This window comes from Anolis sagrei, chromosome 4 (assembly GCF_037176765.1).
Source record: "Anolis sagrei isolate rAnoSag1 chromosome 4, rAnoSag1.mat, whole genome shotgun sequence".
NCBI lineage: Eukaryota > Metazoa > Chordata > Lepidosauria > Squamata > Dactyloidae > Anolis > Anolis sagrei.
The window spans coordinates 58,056,528-58,082,917 of NC_090024.1; the positions used below are offsets into that span (position 1 = coordinate 58,056,528).

Below are 26,390 nucleotides of genomic sequence, written 5' to 3' on the forward strand. Positions count from 1 at the left end.
GGTTCAGTTCATCTTGGAGGAGGTGGGGTTTGCAGATTCTTTTTGCACAGTCTGCCAGGGCTTTAATGGGGCTTCTTTTTTATTTGGGTGGTGGTTGGAGTTTTTATGTAGGCATCTATCCATGTGTATAGGTTTTCTGTAAACTGTGTGACCCAATTGTTGATCTGGTTTACGGATGACTAGGATATCTAGAAATGAAAGTTTTCCTTCATTTTCTTTTTCCATGGTGAATTGGATGTTTGGGTAGATGTTGTTGGTCCAAGACCGGTTTAGTTCTTCATCTCCATGGCTCCAAATGGTGAAGGTGTAATCCACATATCTGAACCATATAGTGGGCTCTTCCTTTGCTATAAATGTATGAATCAACGAGTTAACAAATGTCATATCCAACAAAGTTGTAGTTTTCCTTTTTCACTCTCCAAAACATATTTAATCAAAACCAACCAGTACGAATCAAAATCCAAACACCCTCATTTGTATTGATATTTATTTCTATTGATCATCATTTATGGCGAAATTCCATACCATGTTTCCAGCATGAGATTGGTTATTATCTTCCAATTCCTTGCAATTATAAGTCTTGCCACTGTGAGTAAAATAATCACCAATTCTTTCTTTTCCATTTCTAAATTCAATGTTGTGACATCCATTAGTAATGCTAGCATCCAGGGTGATGTTTAGTCCTATATTATGTAGTTCCATAAATAAGTTGTTCCAAAAACTCTTCAACTCTTCCCACCATAAATGGAAATATGTCCCTTTGTGCATGCCACATCTCCAGCAGAGGTTACTATGTTTCCTATCCATCTGGTGAAGGTTTAACTGGTGTGGTGGTGGTGGTAATGATGATGATGATGCATTGGGCTCATAAGGACTAGTGTGCTAGTTGTTCTCTTTTTCCTATTAAATTTGATTTCTTGGGATGCTTTGGTGTTTTGGGCAGAAGGTAGAGACAAACATTGCTTTTACGTGTGACTATCCCTGTTGTTTATTTGTTTAGTCACTTCTGACTCTTCGTGACCTTATGGACCAGCCCGTGCCAGGACTACCTGTTGGCCATCACCACCCCCAGCTCCTTCAAGGTCAAGCCAGTCACTTCAAGGATACCACCCATCCATCTTGCCCTTGGTCTGCCCATCTTCCTTTTTCCTTCCATTTTCCCCAGCATCATGGTCTTCTCCAGGCTTTCCTGTTTTCTCATTATGTGGCCAAAGTACTTCATCTTTGCCTCATATCCTTCCCTCCAGTGAGCCATTGGGCATTATTTCCTGGAGTATGGACTGGTTTGATCTTCTTGTGGTCCAAGGCACTCTCAGAATTCTCCTCCAGCACCCCAGTTCAAAAGCATCGATCTTCCTTCGCTCAGCCTTCCTTATGGTCCAGCTCTTGCATCCATAGGTTTCTATGGGGAATACCATTGCTCTAACTATGTGGACCTTCATTGCCAGTATGATGTCTCTACTCTTCACTATTTTATCAAGATTGGGCATTGCTCTCCTCTCAAGAAGTAAACATCTTCTGATTTCCTGGCTGCAGCCCACGTCTGCAGTAATCTTTGCACCTAGAAATACAAAGTCTGAAACTGCCTTCATTTTCTCTCTCTCTATTTGCTAGTTATCAGTCAGTCTGGTTGCCATAATCTTGGAGTTTTTTATGTTTAACTGCAACCCAGCTTTTGCACTTTCTGCTTTCACCTTGGTTAGAAGGCTCCTCAGCTCCTGCTCACTTTCAGCCATCTAAGTGGTGTCATCTGCATATCTAAGGTAGTTGATGTTTTGTCCAGCAATTTTAACTCCAGCCCTGGATTCATCAAGCCCCGCACGTCGCATGATGTGTTCTGCATACAAGCTGAATAGGTATACAACCCTGCCGTATGCTTTTCCCAATCTTGAACCAGTCTGTTGTTCCATGGTCAGTTCTGACTGTTGCTGCTTGGTCCTTGTACAGATTCCTCAGGAGAGAGACAAGGTGGCTTGGTATGCCCATCCCACCAAGAACTTGCCACAATTTATTATGATCCACACAGTCAAAGGCTTTAGAATAGTCAATAAAACAGAAATAGATGTTTTCTGAAACTGCCTGCCTTTCTCCATTATCCAGCGGCAATTTGGTCTCTTGTTCCTCTGCCTTTTCTAAACCCAGCTTGTACATCTGGCAACTCTCTCTCTCTCTCTCCATGTATTGCAGGATCTTGAGCATTACCATACTGGCATGTGAAATAAGTGCAACTGTACGAAAAATTGGACATTTTTTAGCGTTTCCCTTTTTTTGGTATGGGGATATGCGCTCTCCCTGTGTGCTGGTTTTTGAGAAGCCTTCAAGCCTGTGCTTTTGTTTCCTGGACCACTTTGAGTGATGTAGAAAGGAGGCCGGAGGGGTGGGTGAGGGAGGCACAAGGTGTGCTTCCGTGTGGCCAGGTCCCCTCCCAGCCCCTTTCCGTCAGGGGCCGGGGCAGCCCTCGAGTGTCCTCCCAGGCTCCAGCTATGAGTCATATCTGGTGTGTTGCGACTTCGGCGGGTTTTGACATGTCTGGGTTGCTACCTTGAGCAAGATTTTCCCAAAACTTTTGTTCTAGTGTCAAAAAAAAGAAGAAAAAAACGGGCGAGTGTGTAGGAAAGCCCCTTTGTTCACTTCGAAGGGAGGGGAGGGGAGCGAAGACACATTGGCGTCAGGCTGGCAGTGCCAAGGCGAAGAGTGTGTGCCTTTCTTCTGAGGAGAAGTGGGTGGGGAGCCAGGAAGACTCCAAAGACCCAGCGCGCCTGAGAGAGAAGGAGAGAGAGAAGGAGAGACAGAATTCCAGTCCCAAGTGTTGCTATTCCGCACTTGCGCCTAGATAGGCATACACGTGTCTCGCTTCCCTAGCAAAAGGCACTCCACCAGGTGCCCTATCGACACCCCCCTCCCTTTCGAAATAAAGCGCGACCAAAGTGGGGCTTGTTGCTTGTTGTGAAGTGAGGAAGGAGGCGAGTTGAAGGGGTGAGAGAAAGAGAGAGAGAGGGAGAGAGGGAGTCTTAAGGCGGGAAGCGAGCGAGGCTCAAATGTGTGGAAACGTCGCCTGGGGAGCTGAAGGAGGCGTGTACAGTGGGGGAGGCGGGGGGGGGAGACGGTTTCACAGCCCCCCTCGAGGCTTTTCTCTGGCGGCAGTGGGGCTTGCCGAGTCCCGCCTTGCCCGAGGGATCCGGGGCTTTGTTTGGGGGGAAAGGCGAGCAGAGGGACCCGGCGGGGAAGAAGAGAGGGGCGCGCGCGTGCGAGTGTGTTTATGTCTTGTGTGTGAGAGACATTCAGAGAGAGAGAAGGCGACGCGGCTGGCTAGCTCTGCAGGGCTCGGGCTGCTGCTGCTGCTGCGTCGCCTGTGTGTTTGTGTGCTGTGTGTGTATGTGCGTGAGCGAGTGAGTGTGGGCGCGCGTGTGTTGCAGCTGCCTGTCCCCGCAGGCAGGGAAGAGAGCGCCCGCGTTGCCTCTGGGCTGCGGACGCTCCGTGTGGGCTTGGCGGGCTGGCCCTCCGCTCCTCTCTTCTCCCTCTCTCGCTCGCTCGCTCGCTGCTGTTGCTGCTGGAGGCGGCTTCTTCTCCTTCCTCCTCCTCCTCCTCCTCATCCTCCAGCTGCCAAACGCCAGGCAGGAGAAGAGCGGGGCTCCCTTCTTCCCACAGAAGGCGGCACGGCGGCGGGCATCCCTCGAGCCCCCCTCCCCACGTTGGGAGAAGAAGAGAGAGACCCCTTCCAAGAGAAAGAGAGAGACTCGCCCCTCGATGCCTCCTTCGCCGTGACTGGTAATGTGGCACTTAAGGGAGTGTGTGGCTTCAGACACACATCCTCTACTGAAAAAAAAGGGGGGGGGGATGGCTAGGGACGAGAGGGAGGGAGTAGCTGAAGTTTGCTCCTCTCTTTTGCCGGCGCTCAACTCAGCAAAGGAGGGAAGGGGGGGGGGGGAGAGTCTGCGATGCTGCTGCTTGGCTTTTGCCGGTTTCCGCGCTTGGCTGCCAGGATTCAGAAGGGAGGAGCTGCCTGGCGCAGAAAAAGCCGCCCGTCTCTCTCGCTCTCATTTCCCCCCTTTTTTCTCTCTCTCTCTCTCCCCCTCCCGCTCCTCACCTGCCGCTCCTCTTCTGAGGGCAGCCCCCAAGCCCTTCTTGAGCCCCGCGTCCCCTCTCCTCCTCCTCCTCCTCCCGGGCCCCCGCATCATCATTACACCCCTAACATACCCCCTCCCCCCCCTCCTAGAGTCCCTTCCCCGTCAGCCATGAGGCAGGGCTTGCGGGGGCTGCCGGGCGGCTCTCCGGGCGTCACTTAGGGCGCGCTCAGGCGGGTAAGTTCGCCCTTCGCCTCCTCTTTTCTCTTCTCCCCCGACTGCATGCAGAGATCAAACCCTGAAGGGTTCGCAGGGATGGGGTGGGGGACAGGGGAGGCTCCAAAGTGGCAGTGCCCGTTGGCTTGTGTTCCTCTCCTTTGCGCCCTCTTTCTTGGTTTCTTTCCTTCCTTCCTCCGTGTCCCCGCTCTCTTCCCCCTCTGCGGGGGCTCCCTGGCGCACGCCGTTCCCGCCGAGCCGCTGGGAGCGCGCGGCCCCTTTAAGAGCCCAGCTTTGCCTCCCGGTAGCTGAAGGTCATTAAACACAAAAGCTCTCCAGCGCTGCGGTCCAATATAGCGCATGCGCCCTGCCCGAGGACTGGCAGGCAGGCAGGGAGGGAGACGGCAATATGGCGAGAATGCCTGGCAGCGGAGGCGGCCGAGGAGAGTGGGGCAGCCACGGAGAGCGGGGGGGCGGCGGCGGAGGAGGAGAGAACAATGCGGGGGACCGGCAGCCCGGACGAGGGGGCCCCCAGCGGGCCCTCCACTATTGCAGCGCCGGAGAGGACGAGGACGGGGAGGACGAGGACGAGATCCAGGAGGTGCAGATAACGGGGGACGAGGAGGACGAAGAAGAAGAGGAGGAGGAGGAGGGAGCGGATGGCGGGATCTTACTCCTGGATGAGGAGGAGGAGGAAGAAGAAGAGGAGGAGGAGATGATGATGGGGCTGGCATGGGACGGCGAGGAGGAGCCGGGCCATATGATCCGTATGGACCGAGGCAGGGCGGGCAGAGTAGTCCGGGGGGCAGGCGGCGGCAGCCTTGGCGGCGTCGGGGCTTCGGCCGGGGGCGCTCCTCCTCTCTCCTCCTCGTCCTCTTCCTCCGGAGGCAAAGCGGGCCCCGCGGCGGAGGACTGGGAGGCGGAGGCGGAGCTGCTCCTTCCCGCGCGGCCGGAGCGGGCCCGGCTGAGCGAGAACACGCGGCTGGCCACCCGCTACGCGGTGCGCATCTTCCGCGAGTACCTGAGCGAGAAGGCGCAGAGCCCGGACTTCGAGACGCTGGACAAGGGGCAGCTGTGCCGCGTGCTGCGCTCCTTCTACGCCGAGGCGCGCTCCAAGAGCGGGCAGCTCTACTCCAAGTCCTCGCTCATCAGCATCCGCAGCTCGCTCAACCGCTACCTCAACGAGCCGCCCTACTGCCGCACCCTGGACCTCACCAAGGACCCCGAGCTGCGCGCCGCCAACCTCACGCTGGCCGCCGTCATCCGCAAGCTGGAGGAGCAGGGCGCCGGGCCCGTGGTGCAGAAGCAGGCCATCACGCGCGCCGACCTCCGCAAGCTCTACACCTGCAGCGTCTTCTCCGCCCGCAGCCCCTTCGGCCTCCTCAACAAGGTCTGGTTCGAGACCTGCATGTACTTCTGCACGCGCGGGCGCGAGAACCAGCGCGAGCTGGAGGAGGACTCCTTCGGCCTGGCCCTCGACGAGGACGGGCGCCGCTTCGTCTACTTCAAGGCCCTGGGGCCCTACCACAAGTCCCGCTCCTCGGCCTGGAGCAAGAAGCGCGCCGAGGGCGGCGGAGGGGGAGGAGCAGGAGGGGGAGGGCACCACGGCGCCGCCACCGACGAGGAGAACCTGCCGCGGATGTACGAGACCGGCACGGAGTTCTGCCCTTACGCCAGCTTCGTCAAGTACCTGGCCAAGCGCAACCCGCTCTGCAAGGCCTTCTTCCAGCGGCCGCGGGACCACTGCGGCGAGGCCGACGCCACCTGGTACGAGAACAAGGCCATCGGGAAGAACCTGCTCGGGACCCGCATGCAGATGCTCTCCAAGGCCGCCAAGCTCTCCAAGACCTACACCAACCACTGCATCGGCGCCGTCTCCATCGCCACCCTCAACAGCATCGCCGGCATCGGCACCAAGCTGCCCTCCGCCCCGCTATCCGCGGCCGGAGGAGTCGGAGCGGGAGGAAGCTACGCCCCCAACGGCCGGGCCCGCCCCTCGCCGCTGCCCCCAACCACCAACGCCTCCTACCTGCTCCCCAAAGACGGCGAGGCCCTGGGGAAGCGCCCCCTCCACGAAGCCGCCCTCTACGCGGCCGGGGGAGAGGCCTGCGGGCCCTCCTCGTCCCCCAAGAGGCGCTGCCTGAGGCCCGACGAGCCCCTCGACCACGCCGCCTCCGTGGTGGTGGTCTCCGTCAAGCACGACCCCCTCCCGCTCCTCCTCCCCGAAGCCAATGGGCACCAGGGCCCCAACTCGCCCGCCGTCCTCTCGCCCGCGCTGGTCTCCCCCCCACAGGTAACCCAACCCAGCCCAGGACCCCCTCCCAGTCGCTCCTCTCCCTCTTCTCTCTGTGTGCCTTTCCCCCAGTCCTTGAATACTCTAGGCATCCTTCCTAACACTCAAGTTGAGGCTTCAGGCGTGGAGTTGCAAGTCCACACTTGAGGCAAACTTCTTGAAGTTTAGGGACCAGTTAGCATTTGAGTTATACTTTTACACAGGCTGGGAGATGTTCCTAGTTTCTTCAGTGTCCCCAGAACAAGAACTATCCGGGTCCCTAGAATAACATGGCATCCCTGGGCAAACTTCGGCCCTCCAGGTGTTTTGGACTTCAACTCCCACCATTCCTAACAGTCTCAGGCCTTTTCCTTTCCCCCCTCAGCCGCTTAAGGAAGGGGCCTGAAGCTGTTATGAATGGTGGGAGTTGAAGTCCAAAACACCTGGAGGGACCTCCTAAGTTTGCCCATGCCCACTCTAAGGCAATGTTTTTTAACCTGGGGGACTCGACCCTGGGGGGCTCGTGAGGGGGTATCAGAGGGGTCGCCAAACACGGTATTTTCTGTTGGTCATGGAGGTTCTATATTGGTTTTGTATAAGCAAGAAATTGGAAATTTGCCCCAATTCTTTCTTTTGGTGGGGTTCAGAATACTCTTTGATTGTAAGGTAAAGATAAAAGTTTCCCCCTGACATTAGGTCCAGTTGTGTCTAACCCTGGGGATTGGTGCTCATCTTCTAAGCCGAAGGGCTAGCATTGTCCATAGACACCTCCAAGGTCATATGGTAGGTGAACTAGGAATCCCAGCAGCAACAACTCTCAAATGTCAAGGTCTATTTTCCCCAAACTCCACCAGTGTTCACATTTGGGCATATTGAGTATTCATGCCAAGTTTGATCCAGATCCATCCTTGTTTGAGTCCACAGTGCTCTCTGGATGTAGGTGAACTAAAACTCCAAAACTTAAAGGCAATGCCCACCAAACCTTTCCAGTATTTTCTGTTGGTCATGGGAGTTCTGTGTCTGTGCCAAGTTTGGGTCAATTCCATCGTTGGTGGAGTTCAGAATGCTCTTTGATTGTAGGTGAACTATAAATCCCAGCAACTACAACTCCCAAATGACAAAACCAATCCCCCCCTCAACCTCACCAGTATTCAAATTAGGGCATATCGGGTATTTATGCCAAATTTGGTCCAGTGAATGAAAATATATCCTACATATAAGATATTTGCATTATGATTCGGAACAGTAGCAAAATTACAGTAGCAATGAAAATAATATTATGGTTGGAGGTCACCACAACATGTGGAACTGTATTAAGGGATCACAGCATTAGAAAAGTTGAGAAACACTGCTCTAAGGGATACTGAGGAAAGGTGACCTTCCTTTGCAAGTTGTCCCCACTCATTAGCTAGATCAGAAGTCCTCAAACTTTTTAAACAGAGGGCCAGGTCACAGTCCCTCAAACTGTTGGAGGGCCGGATTATAATTTGAAAAAACAAACAAACATGAATTCCTATGCACACTGCACATATCTTATTTTAGTTCAAAAACCACTTAAAAACAATACAATAATTAAAATGAAGAACAATTTTAACAAATATAAACTTATAAGTATTTCAATGGGAACTGTGGGCCTGCTTTTGGCTGATGAGATAGGATTGTTGTTGTGTGCTTTCAAGTCGTTTCAGACTTAGGTTGACTCTGAGCGAGGGCCAGGTAAATGACCTTGGAGGGCCACATCCGGCCCCCGGGCCTTAGTTTGAGGACCCCTGAGCTAGATGAAGAGGCAGAGGTCAGGAATTCCCAACACGCGCTTAGAAAAGTGTGTGGCTAAGTCAGTGAGCCGTTGGAGATCTTTTCACAAAGTGAGGCAAAAATATATAGAAAGTCCTTATATTTTGCACAACTTGAAGGCATTTAAGGTCACTTAATTGTGTATAGGGAGCCCCCAATGGCTCAGTGGGTTAAACCGCTGAGCTGCTGAACTTGCAGACTGAAAAGTTGGCAGTTTGAATCCAGGGAGTGGGGTGAGCTCTCACTGTTAGCCCCAGCTTCTGCTGACCTAGCAGTTCAAAAACATGCAAATGCGAGTAGATCAATAGGTACCATTTTGGCAGGAAGGTAGCAGTGCTCCATGCAGTCATGCTGATCACATGACATAGGCGGTGTCTATGGACAATGCTGGCTCTTTGGCTTAGAAATGGAGATGAGCACCACTCTCCAGATTTGGACACAACTAGACTTAATGTCAAGGGGAAATCTCTACTTTTACTTATTCCATGTAAATTGTATTGTCAAAGGCTTCCATGGGTTGTTGTGTGTTTTCCAAGCTGTATGGCCATGTTCCAGAAGCATTCTCTCCTGGTGTTTCACCTGCGTCTATGGCAGGCAGCCTCAGAGGTGACCTCACAACCTCTGAGGATATCTGCCATAGATGCAAGCAAATGTCAGGAGAGAATTCTTCTGGAACATGAACATACAGCCCGGGAAACACACAACAACCCTGCGTGTAAACTCTTACATGAAGGTAAACAGGTCAGCTCCACACCAGTGAGCCACAACTTCATATAGGAATCCTTCACAATAGACGATTTCACAGACACATTCTTCTTGGTAATTGCTAATATGGGGTCCCCTTTGAAACTGCTTTCAAAGTGGTTTGATTTTAATTGTGAGCAACCCATTCCTATAATGCCATTATGCGCAACTCTATTGGGTCCTGCATGCTCGAAATATATTTTGAGGCAGCCAGTTTGTTGCAAGTCCTTGCAGTTGACTCTTCAACTTCTCGATGATCTTAGTTTCCAGGATAAACAATGAATTCAGTCTTAGCCCTGAAAGAGATCCGTTCTGTGGATGCAGGTACAGGACATGCCTGAGCAGTTTCCAAAGTGGAAATACTTGTTTTGTACAAACTGACCCTTTCAGTGCAGTTTGCTAGCTAATCAGCCGGCTTGAAAGCGAATGGAAGAAAGGGGCCTTTTTTTGTGAATGGCGGTATCAGCATCGGTCTTCTGTAAAATGCATGTGACCACACTTTGCTGTTTGGAGTTTGGGGCCACTTAAGGAGGGTATTGTACTTTGGTCTCCTGTGGTGTATGTCTTCTGGCAGTTAGTGACTAGAGATCCGTCAATGTGCAGATAGATCATGGTTTTATTCTACCTTGGTAAAAGGAATTACTTTTTGGTATTTGATTTTTTGGTGTAAATTTGCAAAGTTGAAACACTTTTTTATAGTTGTTTCGATATATTGGTTTTGTATAAGCAAGAAATCAATCTATTGTTGGAAGCTTTCATGGCTGGAATCAGTGGGTTGCTATGAGTTTTCCAGGCCGTATGGCCATGTTCCAGAAGCATTTTCTCCTGATGTTTCACCCACATCTATGGCAGGTGTGCTCAGAGGTTATGAGGTCTGTTGTAAACTTGGCAAGTGAGGTTTATCTATCTGTGGGATGTCCAGGGTGGGAGAAAGAATTCTTGTCTGGTTTAGGCAGGTGTGAATGTTGCATTTGGCCATCTTAATTAGCATTGAATGGCCTTGCAGCTTCAAGGTCTGGCTGCTTACTGCCTGGGAGAATCCTTTGTTGGGAGGTGATTAGCTGGCCTTGAGTTTAGAGTTTTTTTAAAAATTAATAAAATCAAAACAGTAAATAAAGAACAACTCTCAGAAACGGGAATTCCAGACAAAAAATAATCAAGGCCAGCTAATCAGCTCCCAACAAAGGATTCCCCCAGGCAGGAAGCAGCCAGACCTTGCAGCTGCAAGGCTATTCAATGCTAATCAAGCTGGTCAATTGCAACATTCACACTTGCCTCAAACAAACAAGAGTTCTTTCTCCCATCCTGGACATTCCACAGATATATAAACCTCACTTGCCTAGTTTCCAACAGATATGTCAACCTCTGAGGATGCCTGCCATAGATGTGGATGAAACATCAGGAGAGAATACCTCTGGAGCATGGCCACACAGCCTGGAAAACTTACAGCAACCAAGAAATCAATCAACAGTTCATATTAAATGTCTCTGTTTGCAAGTATAGTTCACCACTTTTTGTTACTGTTTTAAGAGGCTGTACTCCATTTCAGGTAACTTTCCCACATAACTTAAAAGTCCGTTCTCCAATAATATATAACCTAAAGTGAACTTAGTTTTTGTAGTGATTTTAAATGGGAATGACTTGTTCAGCAGACATTTCATAGAAAGGAAGAAGCAAGCTGTTGAGGAAATTGCATATGCAGCAGACAGAATAAAGACATCAGTTGTTTCTGGGTTTATTTTTTTCCCATTGAAAAGACCATTCACTATGGATCCTTTCACACTTATACTGTTAGAATCATAGCGTTGGAAGAGACCTCATGGGCCATCCAGTCCAACCCCCTGCCAAGAAGCAGGAAAATTGCATTCAAAGCACCCCCAACAGATGGCCATTCAGCCTCTGTTTAAAAGCCTCCAAAGAAGGAGCCTCCACCACACTCTGGGGCAGAGAGTTCCACTGCTGAACAACTCTCACAGTCAGGAAGTTCTTCCTAATGTTCAGATGGAATCTCCTTTCTTGTAGTTTGAAGCCACTGTTAGAGTGCTGTGAGTCCACTTTTACAGCCATGACAACATGACAACATTCTATGCAATCCCAGGTTTGCCATTTAGGAGGGCATTATAGTGCCTTAGCTGAAATTCTGAATAACTCCCTAAACTCCAAATCTCAGGATTCCACAGGATATTGCCAGAGTAAGTGGAATCAGGGAGACTCCAGTGGTGCAGCAGATTAAACCACTGAGCTGCTGAACTTGCTGACTGAAAGGTCAGCGGTTGAATCTGGGGAGTGGGGTGAGCTCCCACTGTTAGCCCCAGCTTCTACCTTGCAGTTTGAAAACATGCAAATGTGAGTAGATCAATAGGCACTGCTCAAATGGGAAGGTCACAGTGCTCCATGCAGTCATGCTGGCCACATGACCTTGGAGGCATCTACGGACAACACCGGCTCTTTGGCTTAGAAATGGAGATGGGCACTACCCTCTAGAGTCAGACATGAACTAGATTTCATGTCAAGGAGAAACCTTTACCGTAAGTGGAATCATAGTGGTATAAACGTGTAGTGTCACATCAGCACTTTTAACCTTGTACCCATTACTCTGGCCTGGCCCAGTTTTATAGTGTCTTGATGTATTGTTTATTGCTTGTTGTTTAATATTGCTTTAACTGTTTTTAATTTGCTTTAGGTGTTGTATTGTTATGTTGTGTTTTGAGGCCTTGGCCTTTGTAAGCCGCATTGAGTCCTTCGGGAGATGCTAGCGGGGTACAAATAAAGATAATAATAATAATAATAATAATAATAATAATAATAATAATAGTGTGAAAGGGCCATGAGATATGTAGCTGTTAATTGTAGTTTAAAGGTCATTTTATTTTACTTTATGCTAGTTTTCTTATTAGGTGAGAAAATGTGATTAGCAATCATTTCTTCATGGGATCTGGACAGGAATTAATGGGAAGAAAGTATACTTTCTTTGCCTTGCTATTTTTCTTCCTTCCTTTCTTTTTTTAAAACACAGATCTGTTTTCTGTAGGCCAATTCTAGTAAATTTTATCCTTCTCAATAAATGCAGTATTTCCCATCCATCTTTTTCATAGATGGTCTTGTAAGTTTGAAAAATACACACACATACACAACATGTGCATACATAAAAATATTATTAAATACTTCAACATGCTCTTTTCATGCACAAATAGCCACAATATAGCAAAGTGTTTAAAGAAACGAATAACTGTTCAGGTTAATATCCCTGAAGTATTGCTGTGGGGCATCATATCTTGTAGATGATCATTAATCTGGAGGAAATTACTTGACCCACGGTAGTTATTGCTTAATTATAAACATAGACTTTCTAGGTTATTACTGACTTCATCAAGTGGCATGCCACTGCATTCCATGGCTAACAAATATTTCTGCTTTTCTGATAGCTTCAAGGTCTTGAAGGTCATAGAAAGATAGTTTTATTGATTCGTGGTATTATAAAGCAATACACGATGCCAGTTGTATTAGTCTAAAAATAAATGATACAGTCTAGGTTTCGATCTCACCTAAATTCAGGGAAGTCAAAGCTTCACTCAGGCTGGTTCTACACTGCCATATGATGCAGTTTGAACTGAATTGAATGGCATTCTATGGCAATGTAGAACCAGCCTCAGTTACTAGTTATATTATTTATACAGTGCCCATATAAATACTATACAGTCTTTTAATATTGGCATGCTGAATAGGTTATCATGTATGCAGTGAAATAGACTCTTTTGAAGTCAGTGACCTTATATGGTGGTTTCACATTGGTCATGACCCCAGATTTTCCCACATGCAAGGATTTCCGATCTTCTGTGAATGGAAAGATATCATGCATGAATTCCAAGTTTCATTGAATAACAATGTTTCTATCTCATCTTTTATCCCAGGGTGCTCAGAATGGTAAAATTGGGTTCCTAAGAATGTGGCTGTTATTCATATTTATAGGTGTTTAGGTTATATCAATGGTTCTCAACCTATAAATCCCTACAATTCCCAGAAATCCCAGTCAGTTTACCAGCTGTTAGGATTTCTGGATGCTGAAGGCCAAAACATCTGGCAACCCACAGGTTGAGAACCATTGCCTTATATGATTAACCAACAATAGTTTGAGAATAGGAAAATTCACTTGCTTTTGTGTATCAGTGCATTTTGTAGTCACAGGATCTATGTATATATTATTATTATCATTAATAATAATAATAATAATAATAATAATAACTACTTTATTTTTGTATCCTGCCTCCATCTCTCCAAAGGTACTGGGGGTGGCTTACATGGGGACAAACCCTATCAACATAGTTAAAATATACTACATTAAAATTCATAAAACAGCAGCAAGCAAAATAAAACAACAGCATAACACAATATAAAAACAACCACCAAATAAACATAAGTAAGGGAGGGTTCATATTTTCTGTGGCAAAACATATATTCCAGTGTTACAGTCAATCAAAAATATAAAATGTGGATAGCATCTTGTCCACAGTTAGATGTTGGAAATACTGTACATGACATTTCCCACACAAAATATGATATGTAGTGCGAACATACTTTGGGATGTAGCTATACAGAATTCAGATATCTTGCTGTAGCTACCTACCAAATGCAAAACTGCAATTTATATGTTTGTAATCATTACTTCGTCCACCTTTTCCCTTCCATCTTAAGATATTTTTGTCTTAGAATCATTGTAGAAAGCTGCAGCTGAATGATGGGAAGATATATTTGATGTCCCTTTAATCCAGCTCTCGCTCTGGGTAGCAGACACAAGAGGCATTATAGTGTTTTAATCATACATGGCTGAGCCTGTATGACCTTGACTTCTTCAGTCCTTAATGCTTCTGAAGAGAAACGGTGTTGATGGCAGTATTGCCACAGTATAGTTAAGGCTGATGAAAGATGTTTTGTAAAATAGCCGTCAGGAGTTATATATCTTTATTGGTTTTAAAATTTGGTGAACAAAATTTGGAAAATGCCTAAGGGAGGGCTTCTAAGGTTATCAGATCTAAAGTAGATGTAGTTATTTCCCCCCCCCCCTTTGTATCAGGGACTGGCACTGAATTTGTTTTTTTCTTTCTTTGAAACTTGCAAGAGGTTGGCAGCCAGTGGCTCAGGGATTGGCACTTATCCACAGATCACCACTTTGAATTGCACTGATCTAATGAGCCAGATTGTCCTCTGTCAGGGTTGCAATGGCAGCCTGATACACAGATTTCAGTTGTACCTTTTGCTACGTATGTAGCAATATTTGGATACATTCTGCTGTAGCATTTGCTACATATGTATCAATATTTGGATATATTCTGCTATGGCTTTTGCTACATGTGTATCAACATTTGGATACATTCCGTTGTAGCTTTTGCTGCATATGTTCCAGTACACGGTACATACTTATCCCAGAAGGGAAGCTATTTGATTACAGTTGACATAACTCTGTTTTTGCTTTTGCCATAAAGATACATTGTTGAAATGCTATACAGCAAGATGAGTCTTAATTACTGTGATGTCTGCATGTCTTCAGATTAATTATTTAACTTTATTTGGCCAACACTGTAAACTTGGAGTTTGCCAAAGACAAATCCGTTACACCATATGAAGCCATCACAGATAATAAACAAACAGTAGGTAAGATCCAAATACACAGTTGAGTAGATCCATTAAAACCAGTAGGGTTTAAGATTCCACTAATTTAGGTCCCGTTGATTTCCATGCAGCTGCTTTAGACTGTGACTAAATCTGAATGCAACCCATTCAGTATAATTATTGGAAATACCACATAAGTTCCAACTTAATGGTTTTATGATCTGTTAGATTAATTATTCAGGTGATTTGGATATAAATTGATATATTCTAAGGTCTGTATAAGCTCATGATGATCACTAGGAAAATTACTCATACATTCAGCTGAGTGAGTCTGATATATACATCTGACATCATTCAGCTTTAGAATGGTAATTGGTAACATGTAACAGTCAGTTTGTATCCCACACCAGTCAAAGTCCAGTGTGTCTTCTATTGCAAGCTGAAATCTATGTTTTTTCCCCTATGGTGGCCACAAATGGAAATGGTTATGAGAGTAGTCTATATTTTTTTAAATATATTATTTATATTCCACTCTTCTACTGAAGGTATCCAGATCAGGGCATATCTTAATCATACAATAATATGATAACTGTTGATAAACAATGCAAACAACCCTGAAAACATAACAAAAGCCCAACAGCAATAAAGATACAAGACGTTACATATTAAAACAGACAAGAATATAATTTAGTGTTGCATTTTAAAGTGTGTCTTAAGTTTCTGGCAAAAGAGACACACCAAAGGAGCCTGATGAATTCCAGTTGTGGGGACGCCCTAGAACAGTGATTCTCAACCTGTGGGTCCCCAAGTGTTTTGACCTACAACTCCCAAAAATCCCAGCCAGTTTGCTAGCTATTAGGATTTCTGGGAGTTGAAGGCCAATACATCTGGGGAACCACAGGTTGAGAACCACTGTTGTAGAATATAGCACACCAGGTAGGAAAGACTTCTTTCTTTGTTAAAATCATTTGAAATGATGCTGAAAGTGAGCCCTGTGATACTGTTTGCAATTGCTGGGCAGGTCTACTTGGGAGCAAAGGTCCCTAAGGGAACCTAGTTTAAATCATTGTCATCTTTCAGACTAGAATTGGTGCTTTGAATTCAGATCACGTAGAATGGTAGTGAAACTAAAGCAAAACCAGAGGTGTGTGTTTATCACCTTAGAACAACTGTGGGCACTCTTTGAGAATCTTGAGTTTTTATGTACCTTATGATTTCAGTTGGCAATGTCATTTTTGCACATACACCTACTCCTCTCTTTTAAGCCTTCAAAAATAGTCGCATAAATGGCATCGCTTTTTTCCTTAACATACTTTCTTGTCAGACCTTTTTGTGGACAGAAAAGACACATTTTAGAAATGGGATCATTAGAACAACAGAAAATTTTAGAATCTGGGGCACAGAGTGTCAGTAGCAATCTTGGGAGCCTAAGGGGAGCTACAAGCAGCCCAGGAACCTCACTTTTGCCCATCACTACACTTGAGAAATAGGCAAGAGTTTGAGCACATATTTGGGGGCAGTTAAAGCTATCTTGAAAATCCAAACAGTGTAGAGTATATTACTGTAATCCCATCTGGATTGAAACAAAGGAGAGTTGTTCCTAACTCATTTCCATTGTACCTACATGTGCATTGACCTTTCTGGTCATGCACTAGCAAAACCACCTCTGAATCCTCATTGTTTAAGAAAACCCATATGGAGTCACCCAAAGTCAACAGACAATTTGGAGGTACACACAGAGAGAGTCATACTTTTTCAAGTTATTACAATCAGGACTGAAAATGTTCCACAGAGTTGGATATTTGCAGCATTTACACTCTTAAAGTAATGCAGTTTTACACCACTTTTACTGCCATGGCTGAATGCTGTGAAATCTCGGCAGTTGTCCTCAGCAACCTCTGAGGATTTCTGCCATAGATGGGGGCAAAACTTCAGGAGAGAATGCTTCTGGAACATGGCTATACAGCCTGGAAAACTCACAGCAACCCAGTACCAACATTCTTTGGCAGAAAAGCCTCAAGACCTTGTGAAACTACAACTTCCATGATTCTGTAGCCCTTAACCAATGCAATTAAAGTGGTGTCAAACTGCATTAATTACCTGGTGTTGATATAGCTCTTAGAAAAAGAGTTAAATATTACCAAAGATGCATGAAAGAGCATAGTGTTTAATTGGTGCCAGTGCCAGACCCTACAGTGCCTAGCAAGAGAGCCTAGGCTGTTCTTATTGTCATTTCAATACCCATTTGTTTTTGTTTTTTTTCTGAGTCAGGCTTTTGGTAGTTGCTTGATTACTGAGGAAGAGCTTTGTGTCATTTAGGAGATGTATTACTCTTAATATTGGGCTTCAGAATTCTGTGTCTAACTGTTTTAATCAGAATTTACCTCTGGCCTTTCAGATATTGTTGAACATTCCAGCAGCGAGGCCTAGGTAATGGCAAGAAATGCTGAGATGTAGAGTACAATAATATGTGCAGTATTGTGAGGTTTTTTAACCTTGGATTTGTCTTTCCTTTTAATGAATTTTATTTTATTATTCTTGTAAATTGCATTGGGTCTTGTTTTAGTAGCACATCAATCCAATTAAAAATTGATTTGGACTACAAATGGTGTGCTGTTGGTTTTGAAGGGTAGAGAAGCAGTACAGTAATGTCCAGGTATGTGAGATAGGGTTCATATTAATGTCATTTTCCCCTTCGAGTGTTTAGTTTTATTATTATAATACCCTTTTCATTATTACCCTGCTTAAATTGCAATGAACAGAAAGGATCCTAGGTGTTGACACTTCACCACAGCCTAATACTTAGGATTCTTATGCAAGGAACATAATGGTAGTTGCAATATTGGCCAGGTTGGACTGGGGAAGAGTTACACTGATGCTGTGTAGCATAAATAAAAATCAAATAAGATACAATTCACATTCATTATGACACTCATAGACTGGATAGCTATGTAGCACAAGAAGTGTGCACCAGAAGCTGATTTGCATGGCTGTTATCATGCAATCTGATACTTCTCTTCAACCACTTCCTTTGCAAGTCGTCCTTGTTAGTATAATTCCAATTATTACTCACAACTCGACAAGATCTATTGAATCTTACATAACCTTTAAGTTACCAAGCTCTTGTTAATTTAGCTGTAGTTGTGACTGACAATTGGAATTAGAATACAGTGTATCCAAACTCTTACATCTGAAGCTGAGTTTTTAAAGTTTCTCAGTTTCTTAAAAACAGAAGCAGAGAAAGTTTGGGATTTTATGTGCCCAGACTTGAGAAATTTTCATGGATGCCACCAGGATAGGAAAGAAATGATGACAGGCTTGATGAAGTGGCACTGTTCAAATCTTTTTTTCCCTCAGATAGTTAAATAATTCACTACTCCAGTATATGAACATCAAAGCCCTTATGCACAAACTAGAATCACAGGTGCCTGAAAGCATTTTCCCTATTAAATGAAGCTTCTGTACTTTGGCTGTGGAAAAAGCCTCCCTTTTGCTCTGCGTTCTCAGTGCAGAGACCCAGAGATCAGAAAATGCTCAGTTTTAATTGGTGAATCTCTATGACAGTGAGCTGCCTTATTTTATGTATAGTCTAGAAATAAATGAGTGGTTAAACCCTTTGAAATACGCCACTGCTGCAAAAGCCATGGGCTGTAATTAAATTGAATGTGGGGTTGTATTGTCTGCTGCCTTTAGCTATAAACTTGATAATAGACCCTAGTACACCAACTATTGTGTTAGAAGTTGGAACCTAATTAGTTGTGTTGTAGATTTTTCAGCCACTTTGGAAGACCTGTCTCATCCCCCACCCGCCCCCGCCACCCTCCTTCCTTTTTTCTTTTTTGTTGTACACAGTTTCCTCTTCAAAAGAAGAAAGCAGCGAAGGTAACTCTGAAATATCCATGTACCAGCTAATGCTTAATGGGCCATATGTTGTGAATTTGGTGGAGGTGATTTCAGTACAATTTGGATTCAATGTCGTTTTTCAGACAACCTCTCAAAGTACATGCCCGAGGAAAGCCTGTTACAAGCCCTGATGTTTGGGCACTAATTTTGCAAAAGAAAATGACTTGTTTGTTCTCATTCTTGTGTAGCCCAACTGTAGTCTACGAAAAGATTTAAAAAAAAAACTAGATACATTGGCAAAAGAAAACTTTAAATCTGAACACTTTTTAGAAAAATATATGACATTGGAGGAAATAATTATTTTGCTGGCTCTCTCTTCCTTTACTGCCCTTGGTTCTGGACTTTCTTTAATCATGAGCAGCACATTTGGGGATGCAATCCCTGCAGGGGAATGGCAAATGGGTGAAACTTGCCTTTTGCCACCACTGATAGAATGGAAATTCTTTACAAAATTCCACTTATGAGATGCAGCTTCAATAGAAGAGAAGTCAGGGTCCTATCCAATGTGTTTGATTGTGGCTTTGCACACTGTCTGTGCTCTTCAATAGAATACCTTGAAATTTTATATAATAACAGCTAAATCATTTACTATATAGTAAAGAAAGTAAAGGTTTCCCCTTGACATTAAGTCTAGTCAAGTCCAGTTCTGAAGTGTGGTGCTCATCTCCATTTCTAAGCTGAAGACCTGGTATTGTCCATAGACCCCTCCTAGGTAATGTGGCTGGAATGACTGCATGGAGCACCATTACCTTCCCGCCGAAGCAGTACCTATCGATCAACTCACATTTGCATGTTTTTAAACTACTAAGTTTAAACTACTAGGGCTCAAGTTGCATTGTAGTAGGGGGTCTGTGGTCTTCTCTTCTCCACACTTGCATGTTGTGGACTCCACTTTGTAGCCCCATTTCTTAAGGTTAGCTCTGCATCTCGTAGTGCCAGAGTGCAGCCTGTTCAGCACCTTCCAGGTCACTCAATCTTCTGTGTGCCCAGAAGGGTGTTTCTCATCTGGTTTCAGTCACTGATTAAGGTACTGGGTTTCATCCTGCCACTTTTGGATTCCCACTTGCTGAGGTGTTCCTGGAAGTATCTCTCTTGATCTTAGGAAGCTGTTTCTTGATTTAAGGCATTGGAATGCTGGCTGATATCCAAATAGAGGATGGGCTGGAGATGTCACTGCCTTGGTCCTTTCAAACCCCTACTACTACATGCATAATTAACTTTTTTAATATTACAGTGCAATTCATATGTCTGTGGGACAGATATCTGCAGATATCTGACAAAATATCCACATCTCTTGGCATTCTCCACTGAGACTCTCTAGTTTTCTTGGGCCAGAAGTCCTTCGTTTAAATAGAGTTTACTATTATATGCAGTTTTGCACATTCACACAAAGTCTGGGAATGCATTACCTGTGGATATGGGGCTCATACTGTAATATGTAATTAATTGGTAAACCATTTTACTAATACCCAAACCTCTTTGCATCTGTCTTTTCTGAGAAGCCTCTGGCTTTTAGCCCTTAATCGATTAAAAACTCCATTACAAATCACAGTAGCTACATTGAGCTATGCATTGCAAAGAGAAATATTTTGAAGATCCATTATATCATATTATGTTTCATTATGCAAGTGTAATTGATACACATTTTTATTTATTGTTTGCAGTAAATTGCACCGACAGCATGTATTAACTGGTAACTATGTTCAGATGGAGTGCATAAATATTGTAAGAACATCAATATTCTGAAGATAACTATATTGCCAGGACATGACACCCCCTCTGTTTTCAGTTTTGGACATTTCCAGTTCACAGCCTACTGGCCTGTTTTGGATTAAGTGAAGTCCCTGGGTTGTTTTAAAGTCCTGTGTTGCGATTATCCAAATGGAAGATAACTCTTGCAAAGCTGTGTCTTTCCAGAAAGACAGCCTGAGTTCCCAAGGGTATTCTGAGGGCCCATCTACACACACCAAATGAGTCAGGGCATGGGTGAATGGATTTTGTTGTGTTCACATAATGCACAGAGTCTATTTGCCCTATATGTTCAATAAGGCCATGTAATATGATTTGCCCTGCATTACCCAAAGTTGGGGGATGTCCCAGAGCTTCCCCAGAGCTCTGGACCTTCCCCATGCTTTGGGCATGTGCTTAACTGTCACCATGCTGTCCTCAAAGTAGTTGTGAACATGGGTGTGAAATTGCTTGTGCCTGTCACTCAACAACATTTGCTAATTCTTGCCAAAGCATCAGCATAATCAAAGAGTTGACTGGGGGAAAGGAGGCTGGGTGGTATGGACTTTTCCCCATAACTCTAGTGACACACTGTCTTTGGTGCAGCCCCAGCATAATTGGCCTGTATAGATGCGCCTGAGCCACTATAATCACATATGCTTCTAGCTGTAGTACTGATTTCAAAAGCACTTCCCAGTCTGTGGACCAAGATTCATCTGTACTGTAGAATTAATACAGCTGACACTACTTTTAACTGCAATGGCTCAATGCTATAGAATCATTGGAGTTATAGTTTTAAAAGCTCTTTAGCATTCTCTGCCAAAAATGACTGATTTACTCACCAAGCCACAAATCCCAGGATTCCATAGCACTGAGCCATAGCATTGAGCCAAGGCGATTAAATTGGTGTCAAACTGCATTAGTTCTACAGTGTAGATGGAGTCCTATTCTGATAGGAGGAATGCAGCCCTTTTCAGACCAGGTCTAACACAACTTAACTGGACAGATGAATCCTCTCCAAAAAACATCTGGAGAGGTGTCTGGATTAAATTTCACTTCAAACTTTTCTTAGAGTGAAGCATTTGGTTGAATGATTACTATGGTTGTGTTTTCTGCACCTTATCCTTGCTGAAGTTTGGGGACTAGAAATGTATACAGCATCCCAGGAGACTAAGATAATTGTCAAGTTTGTCTTCAGTTCATTTTCTGAGGATTCCCAACATAGTTCCTGTCTTTTTCATAGCTGCTAAACACTAAAGTCACCATTTTCACTGAGCACTCAATTGGAAGCTGCAAGATTCCTTTCAGTGTCAGGTACTACTGCTCACCAGCACATATACAAAATGTGTATACTGGCACTAGTGTCTTCCTTTACACTTGGTATCACATTTGCTCTTTCAGTGACTATTCATCTAGCCCAGGGATCTACAAACGTTTTAAACAGAGGGCCAGGTCACAGTCCCTCAAACTGTTGGAGGGTCGGATTATAATTTGAAAAAAAAAACATGAATGAATTCCTATGCACTCTGCACATATCTTATTTGTAGTGCAAAAAAACCCCCACTTAAAAACAATACAATAATTACAATGAAGAACAATTTTAACAAATATAAACTTATTAGTATTTCAGTGGGAAGCGTGGGCCTGCCTTTGGCTGATGAGATGGGATTGTTGTTGTTGTTGTTGTTGTGTGCTTTCAAGTCGTTTCAGACTTAGGTTGACCCTGAGTGAGGGCCGGGTAAATGACCTTGGAGGGCTTTATCCGGGCCCCGGCCCTTAGTTTGAGGACCCCTGATCTAGCCCAAGGAGATTTCTTCTGCAGCCCTTCTTATTCCCCTTTTTATTTTACCATGCTGTATAATTTGGTGTCATTCATAACTCTAGCCCATACACTGCTCTATTTGGGAAATACTTATGAACAAGTTAAAACAGAAATGCTTATCTTTGAACTGTAGCCCCTGTGATAATTCACCTTTGACTATGCTGACCTGTGCTAATGGAATTTGCAGTGCAGTAATGTCTGGGGAGTTACATTTTGCTAATCACTATCCTATATACTTGATAATACAAGTTCCAGAACTTCAGTCCATGACCACTCTTTGATTCAGTTGTTGTACGTCCTCTCTGAAATGTCAATTTAGGCAGTAGCACATGTCCTATTTATTTATTTATTTATTTATTTATTTTGAACACTTGTATCAGGTCCTTCTCAACCCCCTGGAGGGGGGGACTCATGGAGGCTTCCAATCGACAGTGATTTGATGCCACAATAAATACACAATAAAATACACAATAAAACAAGCAATCAATTATAAATAGTTAAAACATTAAACAATACAGTTCAAAAATTACTAAGAATTACCACTTTAGTGGTCATTATTAGCTGAAAACTGTTTGAATGCTCCATCAAACTTACCCATAATCCATTTCCAAGCCACTATCAATATTCTTATTGTCATTGTCCGCTTAATTACCTGAAGGCCTGGTCCCACATCCAGGTTTTTAACTTTTTCCTAATTCCCCTGGGGAATGAGTTCCACAGGCGGGGGGGGGGGGGCACCACCGAGAATGCCCTGTCCCTCATCCCCGCCAAGCGTGTTTGAGACAGAGACAGGGCCAAGAGTAGGGCCTCCCCAGATGATCTTAAACTTTGAGGTGGGATGTAGAGGGAGAGAATGTCTTATAGAGTATTCTGCTGTGATCAAAAGGCACAACTTGTTGTTGTTGCAGATAGCATTAAATATCAGAGATTGACAATTGAGGTGGGGTAGGGGACAGAATTTATTTTCCACTCCTGAACTCCCCACACCAACATGACCAGAAGTTATTTCATAATTAGCCAATTATTTATGTGGTGTATTTGTTTTCAGTGTATATTTGATTGTCTGATATTTTAAAGCTATTTGGAGAATTTTTGTTGTTGTTCTGAGAACTTCCAGGGGTTTCAGTGGGGGGAGGGGGGGAGTTTGGATGCTGCAAAACAATATCCTGCAGGCTATGCTTTTAAAGCCCTCTTCTATAATATGCACAGCATACTCAATCATATCAATTTTCAGTACTGTTGTGCAATTTTATGCCTCTGACCCTCTTTCTAAGATTTGGGTGGGAATTTTGTCAGCTATCTTGCCATAATGAATCATGTGGATTTAAGTAATAATGAGCATTCATTGACAGCTTTTTGAGAACATTGGCCCCAGTGAATTCATGCCACAAAGATCACAAGAAGATTGTTTTAGCCTGCTTGTGGATGTTTTCAGCCCAGTGTCTCCTAATGCTATCAGTCATAACACACTGATGGTGATTTCCTGTCTGTGCTAAGAAATAAAGGTGTTGGAGGTGGTAGTCATATACAGAATGTTACAAATGGAAAACAACATTATCTGTTATTGCTTGCAAAAATGTGTGTTGAAAGAATAGCACTTCTCTCCCCTCCCCCCCATTTTGTCATAAAGCCCACATATCGCTACTTTAATAATCAGATGCATTTTACAGGGTTAGCATTTTGTGAAAAGCCAGAGAAAACCAGAAATCGTCAGGGAATTGTAATTAAGATAGAGGAATGAAATAGATTTCTGAGATTTCTTTTTTTAAAAAAAAAAAATAGATATCTAAAGAATAGTTATGAAAAAAAGAAACAGTGAGGAGAGTACATAGGATAGAGATGTGAGCTAGGCTTATACATTAATATAAGATTAACGTTTTTCCAGAAAAACATTGTTTTGAAATTGATATCTTTTCATTACATGTTTCTGCAAGATCTAATGACCACTGAGTGATAAATGATACAGATTTACCTTTCTTACTTTGGAATGTAAGTTAAAGCATGCAGAATCAAATCACATTGACCATTGGTTAAATCTCAATTTGTCAGATCTTTGAGAAATCTTTACTAATCTCAAAACGAGGCAGGATAGAGTCCTATCCAGAATTTCCACCTTTGGGTCCCAAACAGCCTCCTGCAGTCCCGCTTTTCCCAAATTGTTGTCAAGTCAACCTTTGCAGTGACCCCATGAATGAGAGATCTCTAAGTCACATGTTGTCAACAGCCCTGCTCAGTCAGTTGATACATCCAGTCTAATAATTGTTGCCATTCTAAGTACAAAGTTAACTTATCAGTTACTCAATACCTATTTTGCTTCAGATATTCCTAAAAAGAAAACTGTGTGCAGCAGAGAGCTTGGGAAGGGATCTGGATTTCAAGTCATGATCGATCAGAAGTTAATCAGGAATCATCTTGCTAACCTAAACAAGTTCAGATGTTCAGGGCCATATCCATGTCTACAAATACTAAGACACATATACTCTCACACACATACAAATTATACCTTGTAGTATATCCAAACAATGAGGGGCAAGCACTGATCACATCCACAAATGCCACAAGGAAACATGATACTTCATTATCAATATTTAATTCGAATAAACATGGCATTAGAAATTCATAAAGGTGTCCAATGTACACAAATGTAACTTATTTCTGAACTAAAAGTACTAAGTCTAAAATGATACTTAGATATTGAAGCAAGGGCAGTTTTCCATTCACTATCTAACTCTTTATTCCACTCAATTTCTAATTTAATGAACATTAAATTTAGTGCTTTTGAACAAGAATATCTAAACTAGATATTCATTTCAGCTTCTTTGACAATATAATTAGTGCCTCAAAGACAGCAGGAGTAACGTTGATATATGTCAAATTGATAGTCTTACCAAAGATACCTAAAGGTTTTACAATTGTAAATATTCCCATAGTTAACCTGTGTGTAACTGTTAAGTAAATTTTGTCCATACAATGGCAGGAATTCTTAGTCTGGATCTATCAGTTGATTGATTCAAAGTTCAAACGCTATAGTGAACCACTTCTTCCATTAAAAAAGCTGGCCTTCCTGTCTTCAAATTAGTGATAAATTTGATACATAATTTTGAGTGAACTTATGTATCAAATTGTGCTAAGATTGTATGCAGTAACTGAAAGGGGTACTATTCTTTTTAGGATTGGAGCCAAAATCATCTTATCCAAAGAGATTTTTGATCGATCCAAATTTGCCAGTTATTTGTACAAGTAAGGAGATATGTCTTACTATACAAACTCAGATATAGAAAATGACATTTATTTTTCAAAAATGGTAGGTGCATCTGGGCAGTGAAGGCCCCCACACCAAATACCTAAGTACAGTATTTATTTCTTTAATGCTTAATAATGGGTTTTGAGGTGCTCAAACTTGCATTAATTGAAAAGAAGCAATACAATACAAGTGTAGTGTCATGAAAACATAAAGGGTAAAAGGAAAGGTTTCCCCTTGATATTAAGTCTAGTCATGTCCAACTCTTGGGGCGGGAGTTGTGCTCCTCTCCATTTCTATGCCAAAGAGCTGGCATTGTCCATAGATGCTTCCAAGGTCATGTGGCCAGCATGACTGCTTGGAGTGCCATTACCTTCCTGCTGGAGTGGTACCTATTGATCTACTCACATTTGCCTGTTTTCAAACTGCTAGGTTGGTAGAAGCTGGGCCTAACAGCAGGAGCATACCCCAATCCCTGAATTCAAACTGCTGATGTTTTGGTCAGCAAGTTCACCAGCTCAGCGACTTAACCCACTGCATCACTGGGGTCTATGTAATAGGAGTTTGAAAATCTCTATTGGCTTATGGTTGTTAATAGTAAAACATAATAAAAGGAAACTCTGTGCAATAGCATTATATTATTATGGAGAAGCTGACTGCTATCTTAGATCCATGGAGTGTGCATTCAGTCAAACTAAAATCAGTTTGTTTCAGTCGATTTGAAGATGTGCGTATTTTGACAGGGGTCACCAAATTGTAGTTGGCTAAATTTAATATCTAGTCATCACGTCTAGCCAGCTCTAAAGTCAATCCTGCCACAACGCTTCTGTAATCTCAACAATAAAAATTGAGGTTTGTTTAGAAATTGAACTTTAAATGCAAAACTAGAGTCATAAAAGAAAAGTTTTATTTATACATCTTTTATTTTTGAAGTGAAAGATTTATATCCATCCTGTATCGTAAGGTTTCAGAATACAATGGAGAGAAAAAGCAATTCAA

General features: G+C 43.7%; 1 protein-coding gene across 5 annotated transcripts in view; it reads left to right on the forward strand.

Annotated features, from left to right (window-relative positions):
* Nucleotides 1–26,390, forward strand: part of KCTD1 (potassium channel tetramerization domain containing 1) — a 112,136-nt gene that overhangs the window by 40,647 nt on the left and 45,099 nt on the right. Inside the window, exon 1 of one of the 5 annotated variants that reach the window (XM_060775200.2) lies at nt 3,126–3,768. The exons of 1 other annotated variant lie outside the window; for it this stretch is intronic. Coding sequence is in view for 1 of the 4 variants with exons in the window: in XM_060775197.2 (XP_060631180.2) it covers nt 4,690–6,573 (1,884 nt within the window). In the remaining 3 variants the exon portion in view is untranslated. Of the gene's footprint in view, nt 1–3,125; nt 3,769–4,078; nt 4,302–4,478; nt 6,574–26,390 lie in introns of those variants that run through there. 3 more of the 5 variants (XM_060775201.2, XM_067467440.1, XM_060775197.2) reach the window with 3 other exon arrangements.